This window comes from Fringilla coelebs (genome assembly GCF_963513975.1).
Source record: "Fringilla coelebs genome assembly, chromosome: 11".
NCBI classification, from domain to species: Eukaryota; Metazoa; Chordata; class Aves; order Passeriformes; family Fringillidae; genus Fringilla; species Fringilla coelebs.
Window position 1 is genome coordinate 7,400,140 of NC_140037.1, and position 21,902 is coordinate 7,422,041.

The 21,902-nt window shown below is 44.6% G+C and overlaps 1 protein-coding gene across 2 annotated transcripts in view; it reads left to right on the top strand.

Annotated features, from left to right (window-relative positions):
* Window positions 1-21,902, top strand: part of DCX (doublecortin) — a gene marked incomplete at its 3' end in the record, with an annotated part of 63,850 nt that overhangs the window by 41,431 nt on the left and 517 nt on the right. Inside the window, exons 3-5 of one of the 2 annotated variants that reach the window (XM_084212818.1) lie at window positions 9,572-9,674; window positions 13,602-13,739; window positions 19,607-19,701. In XM_084212818.1, the coding sequence (XP_084068944.1) occupies window positions 9,572-9,674; window positions 13,602-13,739; window positions 19,607-19,701 (336 nt within the window). The remainder of the gene's footprint in view (window positions 1-9,571; window positions 9,675-13,601; window positions 13,740-19,606; window positions 19,702-21,902) is intronic. The other variant, XM_084212819.1, reaches the window with a different exon arrangement.

The window sequence follows — 21,902 nt, forward strand, 5'->3', positions numbered from 1 at the left end:
TCTTTCCATTCCCCCCCTTCTCCCATCACACAATATTTTATATTGCAAAAAGAAAGGTCAAATATTACAAAATCATATTTTTGTCTCTCCAATCAGGTGCTCTTCTGCCCCTGCTCAGTGGCACAGCTCCACCCTGGCGTGCTCTGTGTTTATTGCTGAGCTGAGATTTGAGTGGCTGCTCCCCAAAGCAGTGTGAGCCCTGTAATGCCTCTCCCAGGTGCTGTTCTGTCAGGGTAGGAAGGTTTTGACCTCCTGCCTTCTGGAACCCCTCCAGTAAATCGACTGCATCTTGGGATCATCTCCAAATGAAATCTGCTTGCCACGCAGCGGCGAGGAGACGTGATGGGAGTGTAAAACAGGACAATTTTTCACTGCAGAAATACTTGAACTCACTCCAGACAATTATGCAGCCTGCCATTTTACACATCATCTATTTCACTGTTCCTGCATCAATTATTCCATTAACGTTGCTGCACGCTAAGCTAGAACCTGTCACTGGTCCTGCAGGTGTGGAAGGGATGAAATACATTGCAAAAAAAGGCCAAAAAAGGTATTTTCATGTGAAAGGCTTTGGGATATCCATTTCAGCAGCCTCTCTACATGTGCTATACAAAGTATTTTTATCTCCCAGCCTGCTTAACACTGTTAATTTCTACCCTAACGTGGTTTAGCTCAGGACACAAAGCTGAATTTTCCACTACTCTGTTCTCTGTCAGCTGAGTTGAAAAGACCTGTTAATTAGGAAAAAAAAAAAAAGCTTTGTTCAAAGATTAACAGAAATTAGGGTGAAAACAAAACTCTTCTGATAGGGAGGGGATATGCATTAGCTGTAAATTCAGGATATCTCCCAAAACACAAAGAACAGGTTCCGACTTGTAATTAAGGAAGAAAATTTAGCTCCCTGGAAGAACAGCTTGATAACAATTGTTACTTTCCTTTAGATTTCATGTAGCATCTGTTACAATTTAATTTTTAAAGGCCGCCATTTTTAATTCCCATTAATCTCCAGAATTAACAGTGTGATAAAGATCCTGGCAAACACTGAAATTTAACGAGTCAAAATGCCTCTAGGAGCCTTTACAGAATATTTAAGGAATTGAACAACAGCACTGATGCTTTGAGTGAGATGAAATGCAAAGCCAGTGTTAATTAGACACAGACCAGTTGCATCTTTAATTCAGGAATTTGGCTGACTTGGATCCATAGGCTGCAAATGAATTTATGCTGCTGGAGGATGGGACATTTGTCCCTCACTAGGTTTGGAGGTGAATTAGGAAGATTTACTTGGTATTGTATTTGGAGGGCACCCCTGAGGAAGGCAGGGATGATGACTCTGACTCCATGTCTCAGAAGGCTAATTTATTATTTTATTATACTATATTATATTAAAGAATATTATCCTATGCTAAAGAATACAGAAAGGATACTTACAGAATGCTAAAAGATAATAATTAAAAATTCCTGACTCTCTCCAGAGCCCTGACAAAAAGTGAAAACAACTCACAGCAGAACCCAATGGAACAATCACCTGTGGGTGAACAATCTCCAAACACATTCCACATGAGCACAACACAGGAGAAGCAAATGAGATAAGAATTGTTTTCCTTTTCTCTGAGGTCTCTCAGCTTCCCAGGAGAAAAATCCTGGGCAATGGGATTTTCCAGAGAATGTGAATGCCACAATTTAGAGGTTGAATAATTCACACTGGTGTCTTTTTTCCATGAAGGTTGATAGCAGCAAGTGAAAATATCAACTCCTCAATGTGTCCCTTGGTGGGGAGGTGTGTAGGGTTGCACAGATGCATAAAACAGAGGGGCAAACCCTGGACCTGTGCCCAGGCCCCTCACATCCCAAAGGACTGGGGCACACACCCTGGGCTGGGAAACCCAGGATGGCACCAATGAGTCCAAAAACATTTGCCAAAGTGCCAAATATTCAATTATTCAATTGAATAATTGAAATAGGATGGAGGGAAAGCATTTATCCCGTTACTCTCTTGATTTATTGTGTTTTGTTGGGTTTTTAAAATTTTTTATTGCCACTCTTGAAAAGAAGGTGACATAGGCCAAACAAGGCCAGGCTGCTGTGTCTTTTTGAGGGAGATTTGTGGGGTTTTTGTGACTTACTCAATCCTACCCAGCATCTTCTGTCTACCACAAGTGCCAAGGAGGGCGAGGGTGTCCCTCAGGAAGCGTGTCAGTGTGCTGCTGTGCCAGGAGAGACACAGCCAGTGCCAAATTCGCTCCTTCAAAGGAGTGCTGCCTCCTGACTCGAACTGAAATGTCCCCAAGCTCTCCTGATGCACTGATAAAAACAGCAAGGCTGACCCTCATTTCTCCCCAGCACTATTTTGGAAGGAAGTTACTGATGTCAGCAGGACGTGGAGAACCTCAGGTGACCCCATTTCTCAGGGAGACTGCCTCAGTGGGTAAAACACATCCTCGTGTTGCAGGGAAACTCAAAAATCAATTTGATGTCGTTTCCTTTGTCACTCTGGGCGAATACCGAGGGCAGAATTTTCTCTCCTGTCTCTTTGCACCACATCACAGAGGATGTAGGAGCAAACACAGCTATTTTCTGTAATCCCCATTTTCCAGACCTCTGTGTGAGGTGGGATGCTGCCCTGTCCTCCCATGGCTGCGTGCTGGGCAGCAGCAGTTGGGAAGAAGGGTTGAGAGCCAGTGGATTTCCCCCAGGAAATGGAAAAACTGGATACAGCAGTTTTGTCCCAAACCACTCCATGCTGGCACTGTGTTTGTGTGGTAAGCAAGGTGAGGATTTATTTCCCAAGACCTCCTCCTCACTGTCAGTGCCTCATTCAAGAGAGACCTGCAGGAAGATGAACCACAGCCTTTCCCTTTTGTGAAAATGGGCACAGCAGGACAGCAACAGCTATAGACTTTAGGGGTTTTTTGGGGTTGGAAATCCCATAAATGGATATTCCAGCCTCCCCTTCACAGCCTCCCTGTCTCCTTACTTTCAAGACTCCCATTTCTGTTGGTCTTGCTTGACCTTGGCTGTGTAGTTGTGCTACTTCCAAAGTCTCTGCTGCTCTTCTGCCATCCAAAACTACAGTCTCTCCTCAAGAGTGATGATAGGGATGCAGTTTAGGAGTTAAACTGCTGATTAGGATGCAGTTTTCTGAATTCCTAAGTGCTACCTGTTCTGGGGCTATTTGTGCTGGCAATCTCTCCTTTCAAAGTCAATCTGTCACCCAGAATTCCTGTTTTTATGGTTTTCCAAGGGAGAAATGGTAATGTTTTATATACTGGTGTGCATGGCTGTGCTCTTTGTTCCCCCAAACTTCACAGCACGTTCATCTCAGCGTAATACCCTCATGAATGCAAGAGCAAGCCTTTCTTCTGGTTAAAAGGAATCAACAGCCTGAATATCTGTTTCACAGTCCCCTCCATATGTATAGGCAATGGGGATAACAAACTAACCTTTCTCCCAGAGGCTAATTGGATTTCACACAGTTTGGAAGCGCCACTAATTCATCAGAGTTATTAAAATTCAGCTTTAACATTCCTACTGGCTAGCTTGGCTATTGACCTCCCTCCCTCCTGCTTTTTGTTCCATTCTGTTTCAAACTCACCCATTTCCAGCACTCAGATAAACAAGGCACTGTGTGCTGCAGCCCCTTGAGAGCAGCATTTCTTCATGCATGATTTCTTACAAGCTGCTGTGGACATACATGCATGAATATTCCTTATTCCACTTAAATAAGCATCACAAATGCTTATCCTAGATCAGGAGCTGGTGTCCCTGCTCTGGTTTAGCTGCCTCAAATAAAGTGAGCATAAGCACTCATGATCAACCTGCTGGAGTTATACAGCCTAATTAAGAGGATCTGCATTTTTCAGGAACAAAAAGGTGTAAAGGAAACGTTTGTTGGTCTTGACTGGCCCAGAACTTTCTCTTCTGTAGGTGAGAAAGGAAGAAAAAACCCTCTGCAGGAGAGTGGAGTTGGATTGTGTCAATCCAGCTGTGTAGGTAGGGCCTGAATGGTCTCTGTGAGCACAAGAAAAGGCTGAGATCTCTGAATAATGCATGAAGGAATGGAAAAAAATCTCTGTGTTTCCATTGAGAGGTCACAGAGAAGCCCAGAGGGCAGAGGTGACTTCTCCTGCCCTTCAGGGTGCCTCCCAGGAGTGGGGGGACAGCGTGGCCATGGTGTGGCCAGGTCTCCAGGTGGGCATTTGGTGGCCCAGGGGGGCAGAGGTGGCAGAACAGGTGACTCCCCAAAGTGCAATTAAAATATTGGTGTGTCACAGGAGTGCTCTGGGTGCACTTTGGAATGTTACTGTTTGTGGTTTTCCTGCTCCTCCTTTTATTGCTGATCAATTTTAAGTGTTTTTTTTTTTTTTTTTTCAGGAAAGCAGATAAGTAATTCTCTTTCTGGGAGTGCAAATGTGGAATCTATTGAGTGGGTGTGTGCATACTTTAAAGAAATAATTGAATCCAAACATCTCTTATTTTTAAATGCAGGAAATCAGAATCTAATAAAATGTAAATCAATTCAGTGTCTGCTTTGGGCTTGCAGCCTTCAGACTGTTAAAAAGAAAAATGCATTAAGTGCTGTGCATTCCAATACCAACATCTTTATTTTCCATTGCATTGCCTTAACCCTTCAGTCTTCTGAAATCTTTTTCTTTGTGGGTGTGTGGTGAGGAGCTTACTACCCATTTATTAATTCCCATATTCCTTCTGAACCTTCCTGTGGGTCAGTCTGAGTGTGTTTGGTGTGGCCTTTGACACATCATAAAGCACAATTTCCTTTGTGGTTCAGGACTTTGGCTCCTCAGACCTGAAACAAGCTGCCAATCTGACTTGGAGTCCAGCTGATGGAGTGTAAATAAATCCCTGAGATTGCTGGTGGGAGTTAAAACAGAGTTTAAAGAGGTTTTAGTGCCATTTTCAGCTCAGTTAACTCTTGGTGCCTGCCTGGCTGCTGAGAGAGAAAGGACAGGAGCACCTAAAGCACATTAATTGTATTTATCTGATGATTGGACATGTTCAATTTTACAGCAGCCTAGAAAAGAAGAGTGTGTCTTAATTCAGCTCTGTGATGCAATTGTCTTCTGGGGTACTTTTGGCCCTTTTTTGGCTTTTTCTGCAGACACTTTTCCCCTGTTCTGACCTTTGGAAGCCTACAAACTGAAGAACTGTGATGATTTAAAGAAAGCAAGAGTGGATCTGTTTTCTTTGAACATAACCATTAGATTTGTAAAAACTTAGGGACTTTGGAGCTACTTATGTTCTTATCCCTGTTCTGCTGCCTAAATTCCTAAATGGGAGATTGCAGAGAGAATGGTGTACAAAATTATTATGGCTGAGGAAGAGAGCTGAAAATAAGAACATTTCCTGACTAAAAAGGACACTTGTCTGAAGGGTGAAGAGGATGGTTCAGGTCACCCTCTGTCACTGCTGTGCCCACGTTTGTCCTGGAGGGACAGTGAGGGACAGTGAGGGGTTGAGAGGGGCAAAAGGAGCTGGGAAATCCCAACCCTTCAAAGCAGCCCAGGCTCTGCTCTGCTGGGTGATTCTCACTGAGTCTGAAGTTCTCAAATTTTTTTATTTCTAATTGTTTTATTGATGAATAAATCACAATTTCTCAATAGTGCTGCTGCCTCCTGGAGGGAGCTGGGCACTCAGTCACTCTGAGCTGGGCCAGTGTGGCTCCTGTGGTTTTCCTGCTCCTTTTCCAGGTGAACTCAGAATTTCCCTCGGTGCCAGCAGAGGCATTTCAGCAAACTGTGAGCTCACACCCAGGATGTGTGTGAGGCAAGCTCCATTTTGTCAAAATCCTGAGAAATGCTTAGTTCTACAAGTGCTGTATTAAAATGAGGCAGGGGCTCAGCAGCTCTCACAAGGCTGCAGCTTTTCCTCTCTGCAATTAAAATTGCTGCAGCAGACACTGATGGACTGTCACTGCAGAAATCCCAGCTAGGCTGCCTTCCCAGGGAGGCTTTTTCTCATATAAGCAGAGAAGGATTTAATTTAACAAGGAAAACCTAAGGAATTGCAAACTAATCTCTACGACCTTCTATTTCTTCCATCATCTATATTATAAGGGTTTTTAAAGATCAGACCTTGGCACAAAGAAAAATGCTGCCATCAGATCTATTAGGAATAATGACTTTGTAAGAAATAAATTTGTGCCTCATTGACTGGGCTGTGAAGATATGATTTCCTTCCTTGGAATTGCTTAAGCTACAGGAATTGGAGAGCAAACATTTCATGCAGTATGATCCTTTCCCAAGTCAATATTGTCCTTTCAATCCTGAATTTCAAATTCAATATTATCCTCCCTTAAACAAAGGCGTGCTTGGAAATCAATGCTATTTATCTTGTCTACTGTAGCCATAAACACCAGGTTAATTTTTGTTGCAGATGAAAAATGCTTGTAGACTGAAATCTGCAGAAAGACAAATTCTTCCTATTTTGCTGGCTCCTGGTGTTATTGCTGAGGGTGTATGACAGCAGCCACCAACAAAATCACCATTTTCAAGTGGCACTGTCCTTGCACTATCTGCCTACTAGTTGGCTTTGTCCTGTGCTTTAATAAATTTATAACTAAAAGCAAAACGCAGCATTAAAAAAAAAATATTTTCAGGTTATCATCTGGGGTAAATTTTTTGTTGCTGTGATCCTTCTTTCAGGTTTTTTTTTTCCCATGGTGTTCCAGATGAATTATTGGATATTATTAGAGTGATAGATCAGAGTAAGCTAAAGCAGAAAATATTCTTTCAAAAAGTCCACACTGGGCTGGGGGTACTAGATTGACTGACTGACTGATTGATTGATTGATTGATTGATCCATGTATTCATTTATCTATGTATTTATTTATTTATCTATGTATGTATGTATTTATTTATTTAAATGGAGAAAACCTCAGAAAAAATACTTCTGAAGAATGGAGAGAAGACCAATAATGTTATTTGGGAGTCACTAAAAGCCTCTACAACATCAGTGCAGGTAGAGGTTTGGCCTTGACAGTCAAGGACAACCCTTAAACATTCCACACTGGTTAATGAGGTCTCAAACCAGTTATTCCAGCATGGCCTCACTTCCCAGCTTCATGTCCTTCAGGGATGAGCATATCCAGGGCTTTTTCCTGGGGGGTTTCTTTTTTCCATGCCCCCCCTCAGACCAGCTGGCTCTGGTGCTCTCAGATCCAGCAGAGAAGTCACATTTTTCCCCAAAGAAAGTTTACTCCAGTGGCTTCCTGTGGGCCACTGGGATGTGTTTCAGGGGCTCAGAGCAGTGATCAAGGTCTGGGGGTGAATAAACAAAAGGTAAATAGGAAATCCCACACATGTGGTGAACATAAGCAACAGAGCTACAGGCCCCACAGCACAGGAGCCCAGTTATTTTCTGAATTTTGCAATGTTTTGCACTATTTAAAGAGACTGGGGTTGGGTTTTGGCTGTGTTGTGGTGAGCTCTTAGTAGTGGAAGTTACAACAGGAAACCAAAAAGGAACAAATAGGACAAAGGCAGAAGTGATTGCTTCCTGAATATTCAGAGTTCAGCAAGGAGATTATCGAATTCTCCACCAGCCTCCAGTGCTCACCAGCTGTTCATAACCATTATTTTTTATATAAATCTATCTAGCTACAACTACTGGGTGTATTTACACACATTAACTGCTCCCTGGAGGGACAGGCAGGCAGAAAAGTGAATTGCAAGTGTCTGTGTCTGAAATGCAGTCAGGTCCCTGTCCTTGGGCACTCTGGGATTCTCCGTTGTGTTTGGACCCTTGGAGCTGAAGATTTTCTTGATTGCCTGGACTTTCTTTTTGCTTGGGGTGGTTGTGGGCAGTCCAGGACAAAATCCACACTTGGACTTCTGACCTGGAGACAACAAAAGCATCTGTGGGTTCTTTGTGATGTCATGCAAAAGGCTGGGAAATTTCTGAAGCCTTTTGATCCAAGTTTAGATCACAGATTTAACTGCACAGTGGAGCAGAGCAGCCCATGGGTCTTTTCAGTGGCACAAGTGTGGTACTTAGCATTCAGATGGGAACTGGTTTGTTGAGCCAAACCCAATTATTTGCAAATGAACCAGTGCCACACATCCTCAGGGGGAGGGCTGTAATACCAAGTGCTGGTTTGAAATGTCATCTTTTCTTTGGGAGAATTCTCTATAGATGGAGTTAGCTATTTTCAAATCTAATTTTAGACAATCAGAAATAGGAATTCACTGGAGTTAGCAGAGGAAATTTTAACTCTGATCATCAAGGCCACGGCAGATTTCAGCCTGCTCTATTTTGAATGTCATGACAATGTGAAAAACAGGCTTTTCACTGAGGTTTGGCATTGTAACCAGAGCTGGCACTCACGGGCAGTGCTTTAATTATACATTATACTAACCAGTGTGAAACACTGAGCCTTATTAAGATAGCCAAAAGCCTTCTTTAGAGTTGATTTATTAGAGCTTGAAATTAACTTTTCACAGTCCAGCTCCAAGAGATCAGTAGATGCAGAAGCTCAGCTCTGCCTGCAGTGAGTTCCCCGTGGTTGTCTCCAGTGCTCTCTGCAGTCCCTCCCAGTGCCCTGACATGGTAAAACCCTGGCCAGCAGCTGCAGCTCTCAGCCTCTCACCTCCATACAAGCACCACAGCTGACCCTGGGCTTGCTTGGAAAGGTTTTCCTGGGAAAGTGGAGCTTTGAGAAGCCACCCTGGGCTCTGCTGGGTGCTTGGGTGTGCAGCTGTTCCACCCTGGGGTGAATGCAGAGGAGCATTTGTGCTGCTCCTGACACAACATTTGGTCAGGATGTCTGGGATATCAGGAGAGTGTTAGGAATTGTTAAAGCAAGTCCATCCTCTGCAGATCTCTGCCAGCTGTTGATGGGGAGGAGCTCCCAGCCTGGGAGCTGACTGGATAACCAAGGGTGTGTTAGTTAGAAGGGGTTTTATAGCTTAGAGCAAAGGATAAACCCACCCCAAACAAGAAGATGTTTTTACCAAGCAGAAAGAGAGCACAGGCAAACAAGCCTGCCGATGTGAAGTAGAAAAAGGTCTCAGAATTTTCCACTGCAAGAAAACTGGAAAACAACTTCTAGCCTAAACTGTAATGTACTGACTTTTAGTGACTGGAGAACAGTACCATGGATATGGTAATGACAGGAGTTATGATGGGCTATAGGTAAAAGTTAAGGTGTAGGTTGGTTCTGCTGCATTAAGATACTCAGCAAAGAAAAGTAAATAATGCATTGTAACCTAAACTCAGGGTCTGCAGGCCTGCCTGCAGCTGGAGCTGACAGCTGTGGGCACAGCTCTGTCACCCACAGCCCTGCACTGCTGTAACTCTTGGGTACAATAAACTGCATTTTGAGGAGCTGCCTGGAGTCCCACATCCCTCATTCAGGCTCTTACAGTTGAATGCTTGGCAGGTTCAGTTTAGATGCAATGTAACACAGTATGGAATAATATAGTATAATAAAGTAATTAATCAGCCTTCTGATAGGATGGAGTCAGATGCACCATTCATTCTTCTTGGGGTTGCCTGTAAAATACTCCAGGCTGCCAATGACCACTGCACTGCCCGCCTGTGCTCTCTCTGCAGGTGACCTGTCTGCACGATTTCTTCGGGGATGACGATGTGTTCATCGCCTGCGGCCCCGAGAAGTTCCGCTACGCACAGGACGACTTCTCCCTGGACGAGAGCGGTACCGCCGCACACACCCCTCGCTGCCCTGCCCTTCTCTGATCCCAGGGCTGCATGCTCCTGCCCTGGTTCATGACCCCCAGTGCATGGAATCTAACTATATCAGTGTTTTCTCTTGAGGGAGTGACAAAACCATCCCTTGTCTCCTCAAAAAGGAAAGAAGCCCAGGAGTTTCTCGCTTAGATTAGGGGAAAAGCCACCAGGTCACAGGCTCAGGGGACATAATTTCAAACTTAAGGATGGCTAATTGGACAGGACCCAAAAAGTCTCACCTGGGCAATTTACTAGAAATAGAAGTGAACAAAGAAACTAATGGTTTCTGTGGGGTGTTTTACCAGGAGCAAAGACCTCCTGCACCTGGCTCGTTTTTCTCTGTTATTTTGCCTTTTCAGAAGCCATCCCGCTGATTTTTATGCCTCCAAGAGTAGCTGAGCTATGGTGTGTTATAGACCTATAATACACCCATAGCTGAGCTATCTTGGGTGTGTTATAGACCTCCGAGAGCTTATGAGACCTGGGTCAAGAAGGCCACTCTAACATTTAGCATCCTTTGGGGATACTTATCCAGTCAGCAGAATTATAATCAGGCAAATACTGACTGAGGTGTAGTCAGAATAAATTAAGTCCTACAGCATTTTGACGTTTAATGCAAAACCTGGGAGTGTTTATACTTTCAATTTTCTCCAGTCACATTCAGATAGAGGCATTTTTCTTGAGAACTAATCATCCTTATGTAAACACGTGCATATTAAAAATGTAAACAAGCAACAGTTAAAAAAAAAAAAAAATCACATTTCCACTGCTTAGTTCTGCTGATTCAAAAAGCAGGGTAATAATTCCCTTTTTGGGGGCATGACTGGGACAGCACTGTTATTTTTCCTTGTCACCACTGCCAGCAGAAGTCTTTAATAATTTGAGTCTCTGTGATCAATTACACCATGAAATCTTTGATTTTACAGAATATACAGAGCTTACTTGTAGGACTTACCACCCGCCCCACCTAGCAACTGTACCCACCCATCTGCAGGTGCCAGTGAGTGCAGCAAGAGGAAATTAATGTCATTTCAACCATTTAAACTGAAAAAAATGTGTTCTCCAAGCATCTAGGAACACTTCCCAAAGCTCTAGGTGTGCTGTGTAAGGAACACAAGCCCGTTCTGTCCTATATGCTGCAAACTGGCTCTGTATTGAGCACCAAAGAGGATTTTTGTTGGATGCCAGGAAGCCAAGCAGCCTCTAATCTCCAAACACCGAGTTTTTTATTACTCCTTTTCAAGCCTGATTTCATTTTAGTGCTGGTACTTCTGACCTGTGTACTCCAGATGAACCCATTTGATGGTCTTGGGGTAATTCAAAGGAAGTTTCCAAGGTTCAGCTGAGACTCTGCAGGCAGAGAATAAAGCCTGTGTCAGGCTGGGGAAGCGATCTGTAAGCTGAGCTTCACGTTGTTTTTCACCACTCAGCAGTTGAGTCAGCTCCACAGGGAGCTCCAGGCTGGAAAACAGCTTGGATGCAGCCCTGGCAGAACAACTGGATGGAAATCCCAGCCCTCTGCCTCCACTTCTGGGCACTGCTCCCTTCTCCAGCTTGGATTTCTCTGGCAGGCAGAAGCCCAGCTTGCTGTTGGGAAGGCAGTGAGCAGCTCCAGAGGTGTTTTCAGAGGAGCCTTGCAGCTCCCAGGGAGCAGATGAGGAGCCCCAAAAGTGTTTCCCCACTGCACACCCACCACCCTTCCTCCTTCCCAGGCAGATGCTGCCAGGGGAGCTGCAAATCCTGAGGTTTTGCAGATGAGCGTCACTTAATAAAATCTCCTCTGTCATGGGGGAATTTCTCTTGCCTGTTTGGATGACACACACCAGGATTGCTGGTTATTATGTTCACTCTGGCAGGACGTCAGGAAACAAAAAGAGAAGCAACACAAGAGAGGATTATGTCATCTTTTTCCCCCTGGCTGCCCACCACAGCTTCCACCCTCTAATCCTGCTCCTGAGCCCCTTCCAGATGATATTGCTCTGTCCCTTGTGTACCCCCTGGTTTCAGCACGGTGGAAATGTCACATTTTGGTGGCATTTAGAGGCCTTTTCACACCAACCTCAGCACAGCCAGGTTTCCACCTCCTGCAAAAGCTCAGGGATTGCCTCTGACACTTGCCAAGGGCTGAGCTGGAGGAATTCCTCAGAGTCAGCCTTTCTGTGCTGGAAAATGCAAAGCCAGGTTTCCTTCCAAGGAATTACTCCCCTGGGAAGAGCATAAATTTGGAAGCTCTTGCAAAGACCTAACATGAAGTATTTTTACTTTTTTGGTGGGTTTTTTTTTTTTTTTTAGTGAGTAATTCAGGTGACTAAACACAGCTGCCTGACACCCTTTGAGTCCCCCCACAACAGCAGTACTGCTCTGCATGCATAAAAAATTGGGGCTGTATTGGGGATGGACCTCTACAAGCCTTTCAAGTGACATCATCTGTGAGAATCCAAGTATTTTTGAAGGAAAAAAAAACCACAACCTTTTCTATTTCTGATTTAGAATTTCCAAAATTGATTTGGCAGGAGATAAAATAAGCTGACTGTAGGTTTAATTCTTGCCATGCAGCATCCCTGGAGCACAAGGTCTCCCCTCCTGACATTCTTGTGCTGCATGGCCCAACAGCAAAACTCTCTCTCAAACCATCCAGAAGGAGCAGAGATGGAGCCTTGGCTGGCTGGGAATGAGCAAAGCCTGGGGAAAAATTGAAGGCAATTTTCGTAGATACACTGATATGTAATTAAATAACACATACATTTAGGTCAGACAGCTTGCTTTTGGTTGACCAATTATTTATCTGCTCTGTGCTGCCTTAATTCCTCTGGGGACTCCATTCCAGGGGGTCCTCAGTGTGAGCATGTGGGGCTGAGCTGAACCTTCCCATAAAAACCTGCCTGCATGTGGAACACGTAACTCACATCTGCAAAAAAGACACATTTTTCACATCTTGGTGAGGACAAGCTGTTGGAGGAGATGAGGTGGAACCAGCTAACATTTGACAAGAAGGAAATCCCTTTTTTATTGCCTTCTTCATAACTGGGTTAAGTTAATAACTTGAGGGGTGGAAAGTTCCTTTTCTGTTAGCTCTCAATGTAAATAAAACCCAGTTCTGAAGATCAGGCGTGCCTGAAATCCTGGGACACGTGGAGGTTTGTTAGCATTTCAGTTCCCCTCTGCAGGACTCTGTAGAATCATGTTTACATTTTCCACTCTTCCTGGCCCATTTAGTTTTCAAGGAAGCACAGTTGGGGTCCTCATCTGCTCACATCTTCCAGCACATAAATCTGCTGGGCTTGTTTATCCAAACCTTGCTGAAAGGGAGGAGTGGCCAGGACAGAGGATGTGCTTTGTAAAACCATTTTGTCTCCTTTGCTCTGTGCATCTGAAAAGTTGCAGCTTGCTGAGGACAGAAGAGGCAGGTTCCAGCTGGGTGAGAGCCTCCTGGGGCAGCTGCCCCATCTGCCACTTGGAGGCTTCGTTTACAGCACACCAGAAGCTGTTTGCTGCCTTTCTGCACCTGCAGAAAGGGCACTCATCATTCCTGGGGCTGGGTCTTCACGGGAGGGTTACAACAAATTAACTGGGTTTTCTTGGCCTGAGTGTTCCCTCGGGCAGTGTTGGCCGTTTTTATTGTGGACAGCCAAAGGAAGGGGAAGGGCAGAAAACATTTGGTGGGACACAGGAGGGAGCCAGCCTGACCCCCACAGAGCCTCAGCACCTCCTCGAGAGGAGCAGAGCTGTTCTCTTTGCCCTGCCCTTGAGGAGCCTCCTGCCAGCCCTGGAGAGCAAGGGACGGGATCACCATTCCTCACCCTCGGGATTTCCTGCCTCTCCCTGGGCACAGGCACTGAGCTGCCAGGGCTGTTTCCCAGCAGGGCCATAACCAGGTGGGTCTGTGTTCCCCCAGAGTGCCGGGTGATGAAGGGGAGCCCAGCTGGTGCCACGGGCAGCAAATCCTCCCCCACCCCCCAGAAGAGCTCGGCCAAGAGCCCCGCGCCCATGCGCCGCAGCAAGTCCCCGGCCGATTCAGGTAACCACCAAGATGGTGAGTGATTGTTTCTTGGTGTCTGCCTTTCTCTGAGCTCCAGGGAAAAGCACAAACTCCCTGTGCTTGCTCAGGAAACTCGGGTGTCTTTTGGAAACAAGATGTTATTAAATGTTGGGAAGGAATCTCCTGGTTGGTGAAGCGCGGTTGTGGTTTGAGGTTGTTCCGGCCATAGGCTCACAGCCCCCAAAAATATTTTAAAGGAAGTTTCTCTTCCCCAGGCAGGAAATCAAGGCCCACAGTGCTCCCAGATGGTCTCTGCAGATACAGAGTGATTTAGGGTGACCTCCTGTGCAAAGCAAATGGTGATTATTGCACAGGTCAGGAGCGGCTCCTCGCAATCATTATTTAAAGGAGACCAGTGACCTTGCAACTGCAGAACTGCTGATGGGTGTATTGATGTGACACTGAGACACTCATTCAGTAATGGGAGAGAGGGAAAATGGGAATCCTAATTTGCTGCAGCAGCTTGCACCATTTGAAATGCCTCCTTCCTCCTGCAGCAGCACCTGGGCTGGCAGCACACCTGGGGAGCTGCAGGGCTGTCAGTCCAAGGCTGGGCTGCATACTGCAGCAATTCTGGTCACTGACAGTCTTTAGAGTCATGGAGAGTTTCTGGGCTCATGATTGATCCCTCACCTGCCTACCTGCTCTGTTCCAAAAGAGACCCAGACAGGGTCTCTCACTGAAATGGCCAAATCATCAATTAAACATGTCAGAGTTCCAGGAGAGCTTCACAGCTCGAGTTCAGGTGTCCCACACCACCAACACAGGTGACATAAGCCATAAATTCCTTTTCACCATCGTGTTAACATGCTGCATATTGCATGGGATCATGAGTAGAAATGTGATTATTAGTCAGAAAATTCAGTCAGAAGGGTTTCCCCCAGGAAGCAGTTCATTTGTTTAGGGTGTGTGGACGTTCTGCAGCTACCTAAAGGGACAGTGTGAAACTGGTTGGCACATGCCAATACTCTGTTTTTTGGTTTTTTTTTAATATTTCTCTCTGAGGTGATTTTGCATTCATAACGTTTTTCTTCCAGATTCCATTGTTGGCTATTCTCAAACCCAGGCTTGCCATAATTTACCCACTCCCACAGTCCCAAATGCCTGCTGAAGGCACGGTGGGAGACGTGATGCTGATTTACAAAAACCCAAAAGTAACACTCAGTGATGTGGGAATCAGCTCATGCCTGAGCAGCTTTAAACCTTCTCCACAAGCATCAGGCGCTGGTTCCCACCAGAAGCAGAGTTTAGTGCATGAGCACAGAGTTTAATATGAAATGGCAATTATTGTGTGCCTGATTTTAACTGATTGAGCCACTCCAGGCCCAGGATGGTGACTCATCTGATGAGCTTTAATGAGCACACTTAGCAGAGCTTTTCAGGGGGAGATTAAAACAACCAGAAAGGCAGTTCCTGGAGTTAGGGTCAGTAATGAAGAGCAAATCAGGTTTCTTTAATCCGTCCAGACAAGGGTCTTTCGTGCCTTCCTGTAATTTCAATAAAGGAAAAAATGGCACTTGTCCTGCTTAATGAGAATAAAAAAGACTCAGCTCTTTTAGTACTGAAAAATAGAAGACTCTTGTTTTCTCAGGACAGAGAGAAAAAAGAATACCATTTTGTATTCCTGTATTGAACTGGTAATAAATTAAGTGGATTTACACATCTTTTAAGAATCAATATTTACATTTAGATGAGATTTTGGAGTTATCACATTCAAAAAGCAAAGAAAGCTGAATGAAGTCTGATTAATAAAAGATGATCTGACCTATTTTTTTCCCTCCAGAATCTCACCCATTTAATATGTGAAACTATTTAAAAGCAATTTTACTTCAAATATATGCAATATTTCTGCTGTGTGTTTGCTCTCCTACCCATTTGTACCTTTTGTCTTTGCTGTCTTTCCCTCTCCTGTGATTGTCATGTGGAAACTCATGAGCATTCCCTTGGTTTTGTGTTGTTTCTGTTCTTCCCAGTTCTCTTCTGTGCAGGTTTCTGCATCCTGTTCTCCCACCAAGGTCTCTGAGGCCATTGTGATAAATCTGGGCACTGATGTCTGGGCAGGTTTGGAGGGAAATCATTAAATGAGAGGAGTCTGAACCCACCTCACAGCAAGGTGTCAGGGCCTCACTGTGGAAAGCTCCAACCCTTTAGGCAGCCAGAGCTCCCAGGATACCCAAAAAAGTGAGGTGGCAAATCCAGAGAAGAAATTTAAACATTGTTTTCTCTTACCATGCAGCCATGGAAATGAAGGAATGAAAATTAAATGCAGAACAAAGAAATGTCTCCCTGCTCTAAGGAGATGGGAACTCACCCCAATCCTTGCATTCCCTTTCTCCCTTCCCTCACTAACACCCAACCCACATCTGTCCTTCCTAAGCAGTGCCAATGGATTTCTGGCAAAATTGGAGTTACAAACCTTCTGTGTATTTCTAAACTCGATTTTTCCTCCTAGGGAGTCAGATTTGCTAAAAGACCCAGCTCAGAGCAGTGAAATCCATACTAAACCTCACCTGCAGGGCACCAGCCAATTCCTCCTCCTAACTGGGCATAAGGAGAGGAGCCTCTGTGCTTCTGCTCTGATCCATGAGATCTAAATGGAGTAGGGTCAGCATGAAGTTTGGCAAAAGTTCTTTAACAGACTGCTCCAATAAGGAGTCAGGCTGAGCAAAAGCCAGAGCTTAATCTCAGGGGAGAAATACAGGAGAGAAAATAATGATGTCATTTACCATTCTTTCTTTGTTATAAAAACTTGAATTTATCTTACACTAACTGACATGCCAAACAAGGGCTCAGTTGTATAAAACATGTGCTGTGATGGGAGAGCTTATGATTATTAAAGCCAGGACAGAGTGACAGGTACCTGAACTGAAATATGAAAATGTCTTTGCCTTGGTTTGTCTTGGGGAGAATACGAGCAGGGCTCTGAGGCTGCTGCAGGACCTTAATGTCTTGGTCCACTAATGGACAGAGGGACAAAAGCACATTCAGCAGGCAGCAGCAATTAGCAAACAGACCCAGAGTGTCCGTCTGTCCTGGCTGCAGGGCTGCTCCCAGGGGTCATTATGGATGAGTGTGTCCAAAGGCAGCAGATGTCTGGGGAATGCCTTGATGCCTCAGGTTTGGCTTTTCTATTTCTCAGGTTCTGCTTTAGTGTGCAGTTCTGAGCTTCACATGAGGGGATGCTGAGCTCTGTGCACAGAGCAGGGAGACAAAACAATTCCTGCTGAGGCTGGGCACCAAGGACAAATGATCCAAATCTCAGCCCAAGAGCACCAACACCATGGGCTGGAGAGAGAAAAACAAACAGGATGGGACTGCAGGGGCTAAAGCTGGAACTGGACAATTAACTCTGGATCCAGAGCCCCAGTCATCCCAGCAAACCTTAGCAACACTCAGGGAACAATTCCATGTGAGGAAACTGCCTAAAAAGGGGGCTAAAAAAAGGCTGGAGAGGGACTTTTGACAAGGGCATAGTGTGATGGGACAAAGGGGGAATGGACTTCAGCTAAAGGAGGGCAGGCTTAGACATTAACAAGAAACTTTTTGCTATGAGGATGTTGAGGCTCTGGCACCCTGTGCATCCCTGGCAGTGCCCAAGGCCAGGCTGGACAGGGCTGGGAGCAGCCTGGGACAGTGGGAGGTGTCCCTGCCATGGCAGGGGGTGGAATGGGATGAACTTAAAGATCCCTTCCAGCCCAAACCATCCTGGGTTTCTAAAATATCTGTGGGGGAAGCAGACAGAAAATTCAGTTTCCCTGGATGTCTCATCTCAAACATGACAGGAATATTCTCCATCCTCCCTCTCATGTGCTGGACAAGCCTGATTTCTCTCTTGGGTACAAACTGCCTCATGCACAGGGGGAGGTGAGGATCCTGTGGAAAAAGGTGCACATGCTCCTGCAATTAAAGAATATTACAGATGCACTTTAAGGTAAATTGATGTTGCAGAGCAAATACAACACCATGAATAAGCCATAATGCACAAAGAATAAAATGGTGGGAAAACCCCAAAGAATTGAAAGGAAAGCTGGTTCTAAAGAACAGCTCCTGATAGCTGAGTGTAGGTGGGATCCTGAGCTACCCTAAATCATCAGCAGATTTTAGTGGAGCAGCAGTGTTGTGCACCACCTGGGACCCGCTCTTTGCCTCCTGTTATTTTCTTGCATTTCAGTTCAAAGGGAATGCAGGCAAGTTTGCTTATGAACACTATTCTTCATTAGCAGGCAGAGAAAATTAAACTGGGCTTCTTCATTGTTGCTCCTGCAGCAAAATTCTGCTGTCTTTGTAATGATATCCATCCATCTCATTCCATTTCTGATTTGGATGTCGCATCTGTTTTTTTTTGTTGATGCTCATAAAATATTTACACGCCTGCTGTAGCACTTAAAACTCTCATTGTATTAGGGAATTTCTGTGCTGCCCTGCAGCTATCACATCCATTTTGCTGCACACTGGCTCTGCTGTTGTTCCAGTCTTGTTTGTGGAAAGGAAATTGGGGTTTCTTGCAGAGTTGTTAGGTGGCATTCTTCAGCTTAGGGAAGGATCAGTGACAATTGGAGATAAAGAAAAAAGCATTTTAGAAATTGGAAATGGATTCTAGCTAATGGAGATTATATCAATCCTCTTGTTCCCCACATTTTCTTTAATAGGAAACACAAATTCACTCAGTGAAATAAAACATAAAAGAGATCCAAGTCCTTTTTTACTGAATTGCCTTCATTATTTGGCACACAGTTAGAGAACTCTACTTTTTTCCCCACCAGCCTGGAGGGCAGTTCATTTTGTAGACTGGCACAGCTCAGTGCAGGAGCCAACAGGAAACAGCTCCTGCTTTTCCAGAACAGGTTTTTTCCCCTATCAATAAAGCATGGTTTGAGTAAGATAAGGAGGTGAAGTGTCACTCTGTTCCCCAATTATCTATAAATCATTATTTCTACCACCTTTTAAAAACATCCATTTCCTCAGGTAGGTGCATTTGTAATAGGAAAAAAGCTGTGTGGGATGAATAACCTCCTCTTCCAACAGAGTGCATGGAAATGATGGATGTGAAGGCACAGGAGCCACACCACCAGGAATTTGTTGCTTTAAGGTGCTGGCAGCTCCTCCTTTGTCCCGGGGCTTTGAGCACATGTTTCTTTTCACACCTGCTCGACCTCTGCCTTTGCTGCACACCTGAGCCACCCCTGTTCCTCACAAGGAGGTGACAGAGAAGAGCACTGAGGCTTTCTGAGGCTTTAAAGCAAGAGTTGGGCTGGTTTGGCTCTTAAAAATACCACATTCAAACATTTTACTCTGTGATACCTTATTACACATCTTCAGCCTCCTCCAGACACTCAAGTGCTTGATGAATTTTAAGTAACTGATTTGTACATTCAGCTGTTACAATTGAAAGCACAATTCCATCAGGCTCTTTGGTCACTTAATCCCACCCCCAGCAAACTACATCCAGGGCATTCCAGGCTGCTGTTTGCCTAATGTTTCATTTCTGTAATTGACATCTGACATTGCTTGGGTAGGATTCAGGATATCTTCAGCCTCTGGTTTCCAGAGCCTTAAACACTTTGAGAACACAGAAATTGTCTTTCTGTTTTCCTGGTGATGTGTGCCTCGGATTGTCTTGGTGAGTATTTGTTGTGTGAAATATTGCTCCCTCCATTTATTTTGTATCTCAGTGTATTTTGCAGCTGAAATCCTTGAGTTATGTTTATAGCTATGCCATTCACTTGTTTTGGTTTTGTTTTCTGCCTGCCTAATACGAATAAACCACGGTGATAAATGTTCGGAGACCTTCCGTCTCCCCAAAGGAGAAAAACCTTCCCCTTGCTTGCCTGATTTCCAGCTTGTGTCTCCTTTTCTGGCAGCCAACGGGACCTCCAGCAGCCAGCTGTCCACCCCCAAATCCAAGCAGTCCCCCATCTCCACGCCCACCAGCCCCGGGAGCCTCCGGAAGCACAAGGTATTACGTTTCTTATACCTTACTACACCTCCTTCTGCCCCAGCCCCTCAGCTCTGGGGGACACTGGAGTCATGGCCACGTCCTCTGCAAGAATAACAGCAGCTCCTGGTGTTCAAACAGGGGAGTTTGGCAATTCACCTGTAAAAGCTGTCCTTTAGGGCAAGGTGGTGAGCAAAGCACTGGCCTCACTCCTCCCCTGGAGTTGTCAATGTGTGCTGGAGACCATCCAGAAACCATCCAGAGGGATCAGAGGACACAACTTAACCATGAGCTTCTACCATTATTTAAAAAAATCATTGAAGGATGTGGTTTAATGTCAACCCTCCTGGCCTGAAAAGCCTCAAGTGTTGGCAAACTGGGCCCGTTAAAGAGCAGAAGCAACACAAATGTTACTGGAGCTCTCAGACATCACTTCAATGATGCTCCTCAAGAATTTAAGTTTTTTAAATAATTTAAGGCCATGCTCTGTTTTACAGGAATCAGGTGATTCTTACAGCTGGTGTGGTAATTGTGTTGTGGAACAGGCCAACAGGTAGCACAGCATCCTGGCAGGGACCAGGAAACCTGTGCTGCCTCATGGATAATTAATGTATTGATTTATTTAAAAGGTACAGCAGCTGTCACAGCTTTTTCAGTTCCTGTTATTCAGGGCCACTCTGTGCTGAGTTCTGACTTTCATTTCTGTGGGCCTTTGCATTTCTGGAACAGCCACGATGCTGCTTCTAACAGTTTTCACTCGGTACAGGAACTGGAGCTTGGACACAGAAGGAGGTGGGAGAGGAAGTCAGGGGGGTTTCTCTTCAGTAGAACAGAATGCACCTCTCAGCCTGACTTTGAAAGCATTGACTCTAGGATTTTGGAGAGTAATTTAAAAATTCTGGCGGTGCTGAGGTTTTGCAGTCAGCAGCCACGTGGAACCCACCGTGGGGCAGCTTGCAGGGGTTGAACTAATTCTGTTTAACCAAGGCATAGCTGAATCCAAATGGAAACTGTGTTTTCCTCTGGACCTCACTCTGTTCTCAGCTGCTCCATCTGAGTTTGAGAAAACACGCCAAATTTAACACAATGTGTCCAGATTTATTTTTCATTTATAACTGAGGGCAGAATCTGGCCCGTGGTCTGAGTTCATCAGTTCAGCAGAAGTAGTGCTGCAAACTGCATCCTTTGCTTCAGCATCAGGAACACTAAATATTTTCCAAACTTTCCATCTCATTGAGAACTTTGTTTCTTGGTCAAGACAAGTAAAACTCACCTTTTTAATGTTTGATGTAAGTTTTCAGCTGGCTGATTTATGACCTTCCCAGTGCAGCCCTGAGACCATTTGTGATAGATGGTGACTGCTGAGGGCAAAGCCAACCCAGCTATGATTTTCTCCACTAAGTTAAGCCAATCAGCAAACACAAATTCAGCATTTTAGGTTACCAGAATATTCATGCATCATTGTCTTTCTCCCAGAAGCAATTTCCTGCTTATGATGAAATCACTTTTCTCCCCTTAAAGCTCAAGTGATAAATGCTTAGGTTGAGCTCACCACAAAATCCTATTTTACCTCTTCTTATATCAAGATTTCTATGGATTTCCTTCCCAAATACTTGTTTTTTTCTTCCTTTTGCTCACAGTTATTACCTGTGTATGGGTCAGAGTTCAAAAAGGTCCCAGGAGAGCTTTAGCTCTTGAGCTGGTTCCTGTACTTTGTCCCACACTGGACTTTAAATGAGTGGAATAAAATGGTTACCCCAGAAGGGACACTAGACAAGCTTTATATTGAGCATTTGATCCAAATAATAAACTTGGGATTATTTTATTAACCTTTCCAACTGATTAGAAGTTACTTAAAATAAAGAATAAACCATGGAACATGTGATTTTCCTGGAGATTTGTCCTGAGGGCAGCTGCCAAACCAAGGTAAGACTCTTTATTGTGGACTTAGGTTTAAAGAGATGTGCTTAAGGCACGATGCTGCTCTTTCATGCATGGGCTGGAAGGGCCACATTGATCCAGAACAATAAAAAAACACTTCTGAAAGTTATACCTGAATAGTCATCAGGAACAGAGATGTGCTTGCTGGAATGGCCACATTGATCCAGAACAATTAAAAAAACATTTCTGAAAGTTATCCCTGATTAGTCATCAGGAACAGAGATGTGCTTGCTGGAATGGCCACATTGATCCAGAACAATTAAAAAAACACTTCTGAAAGT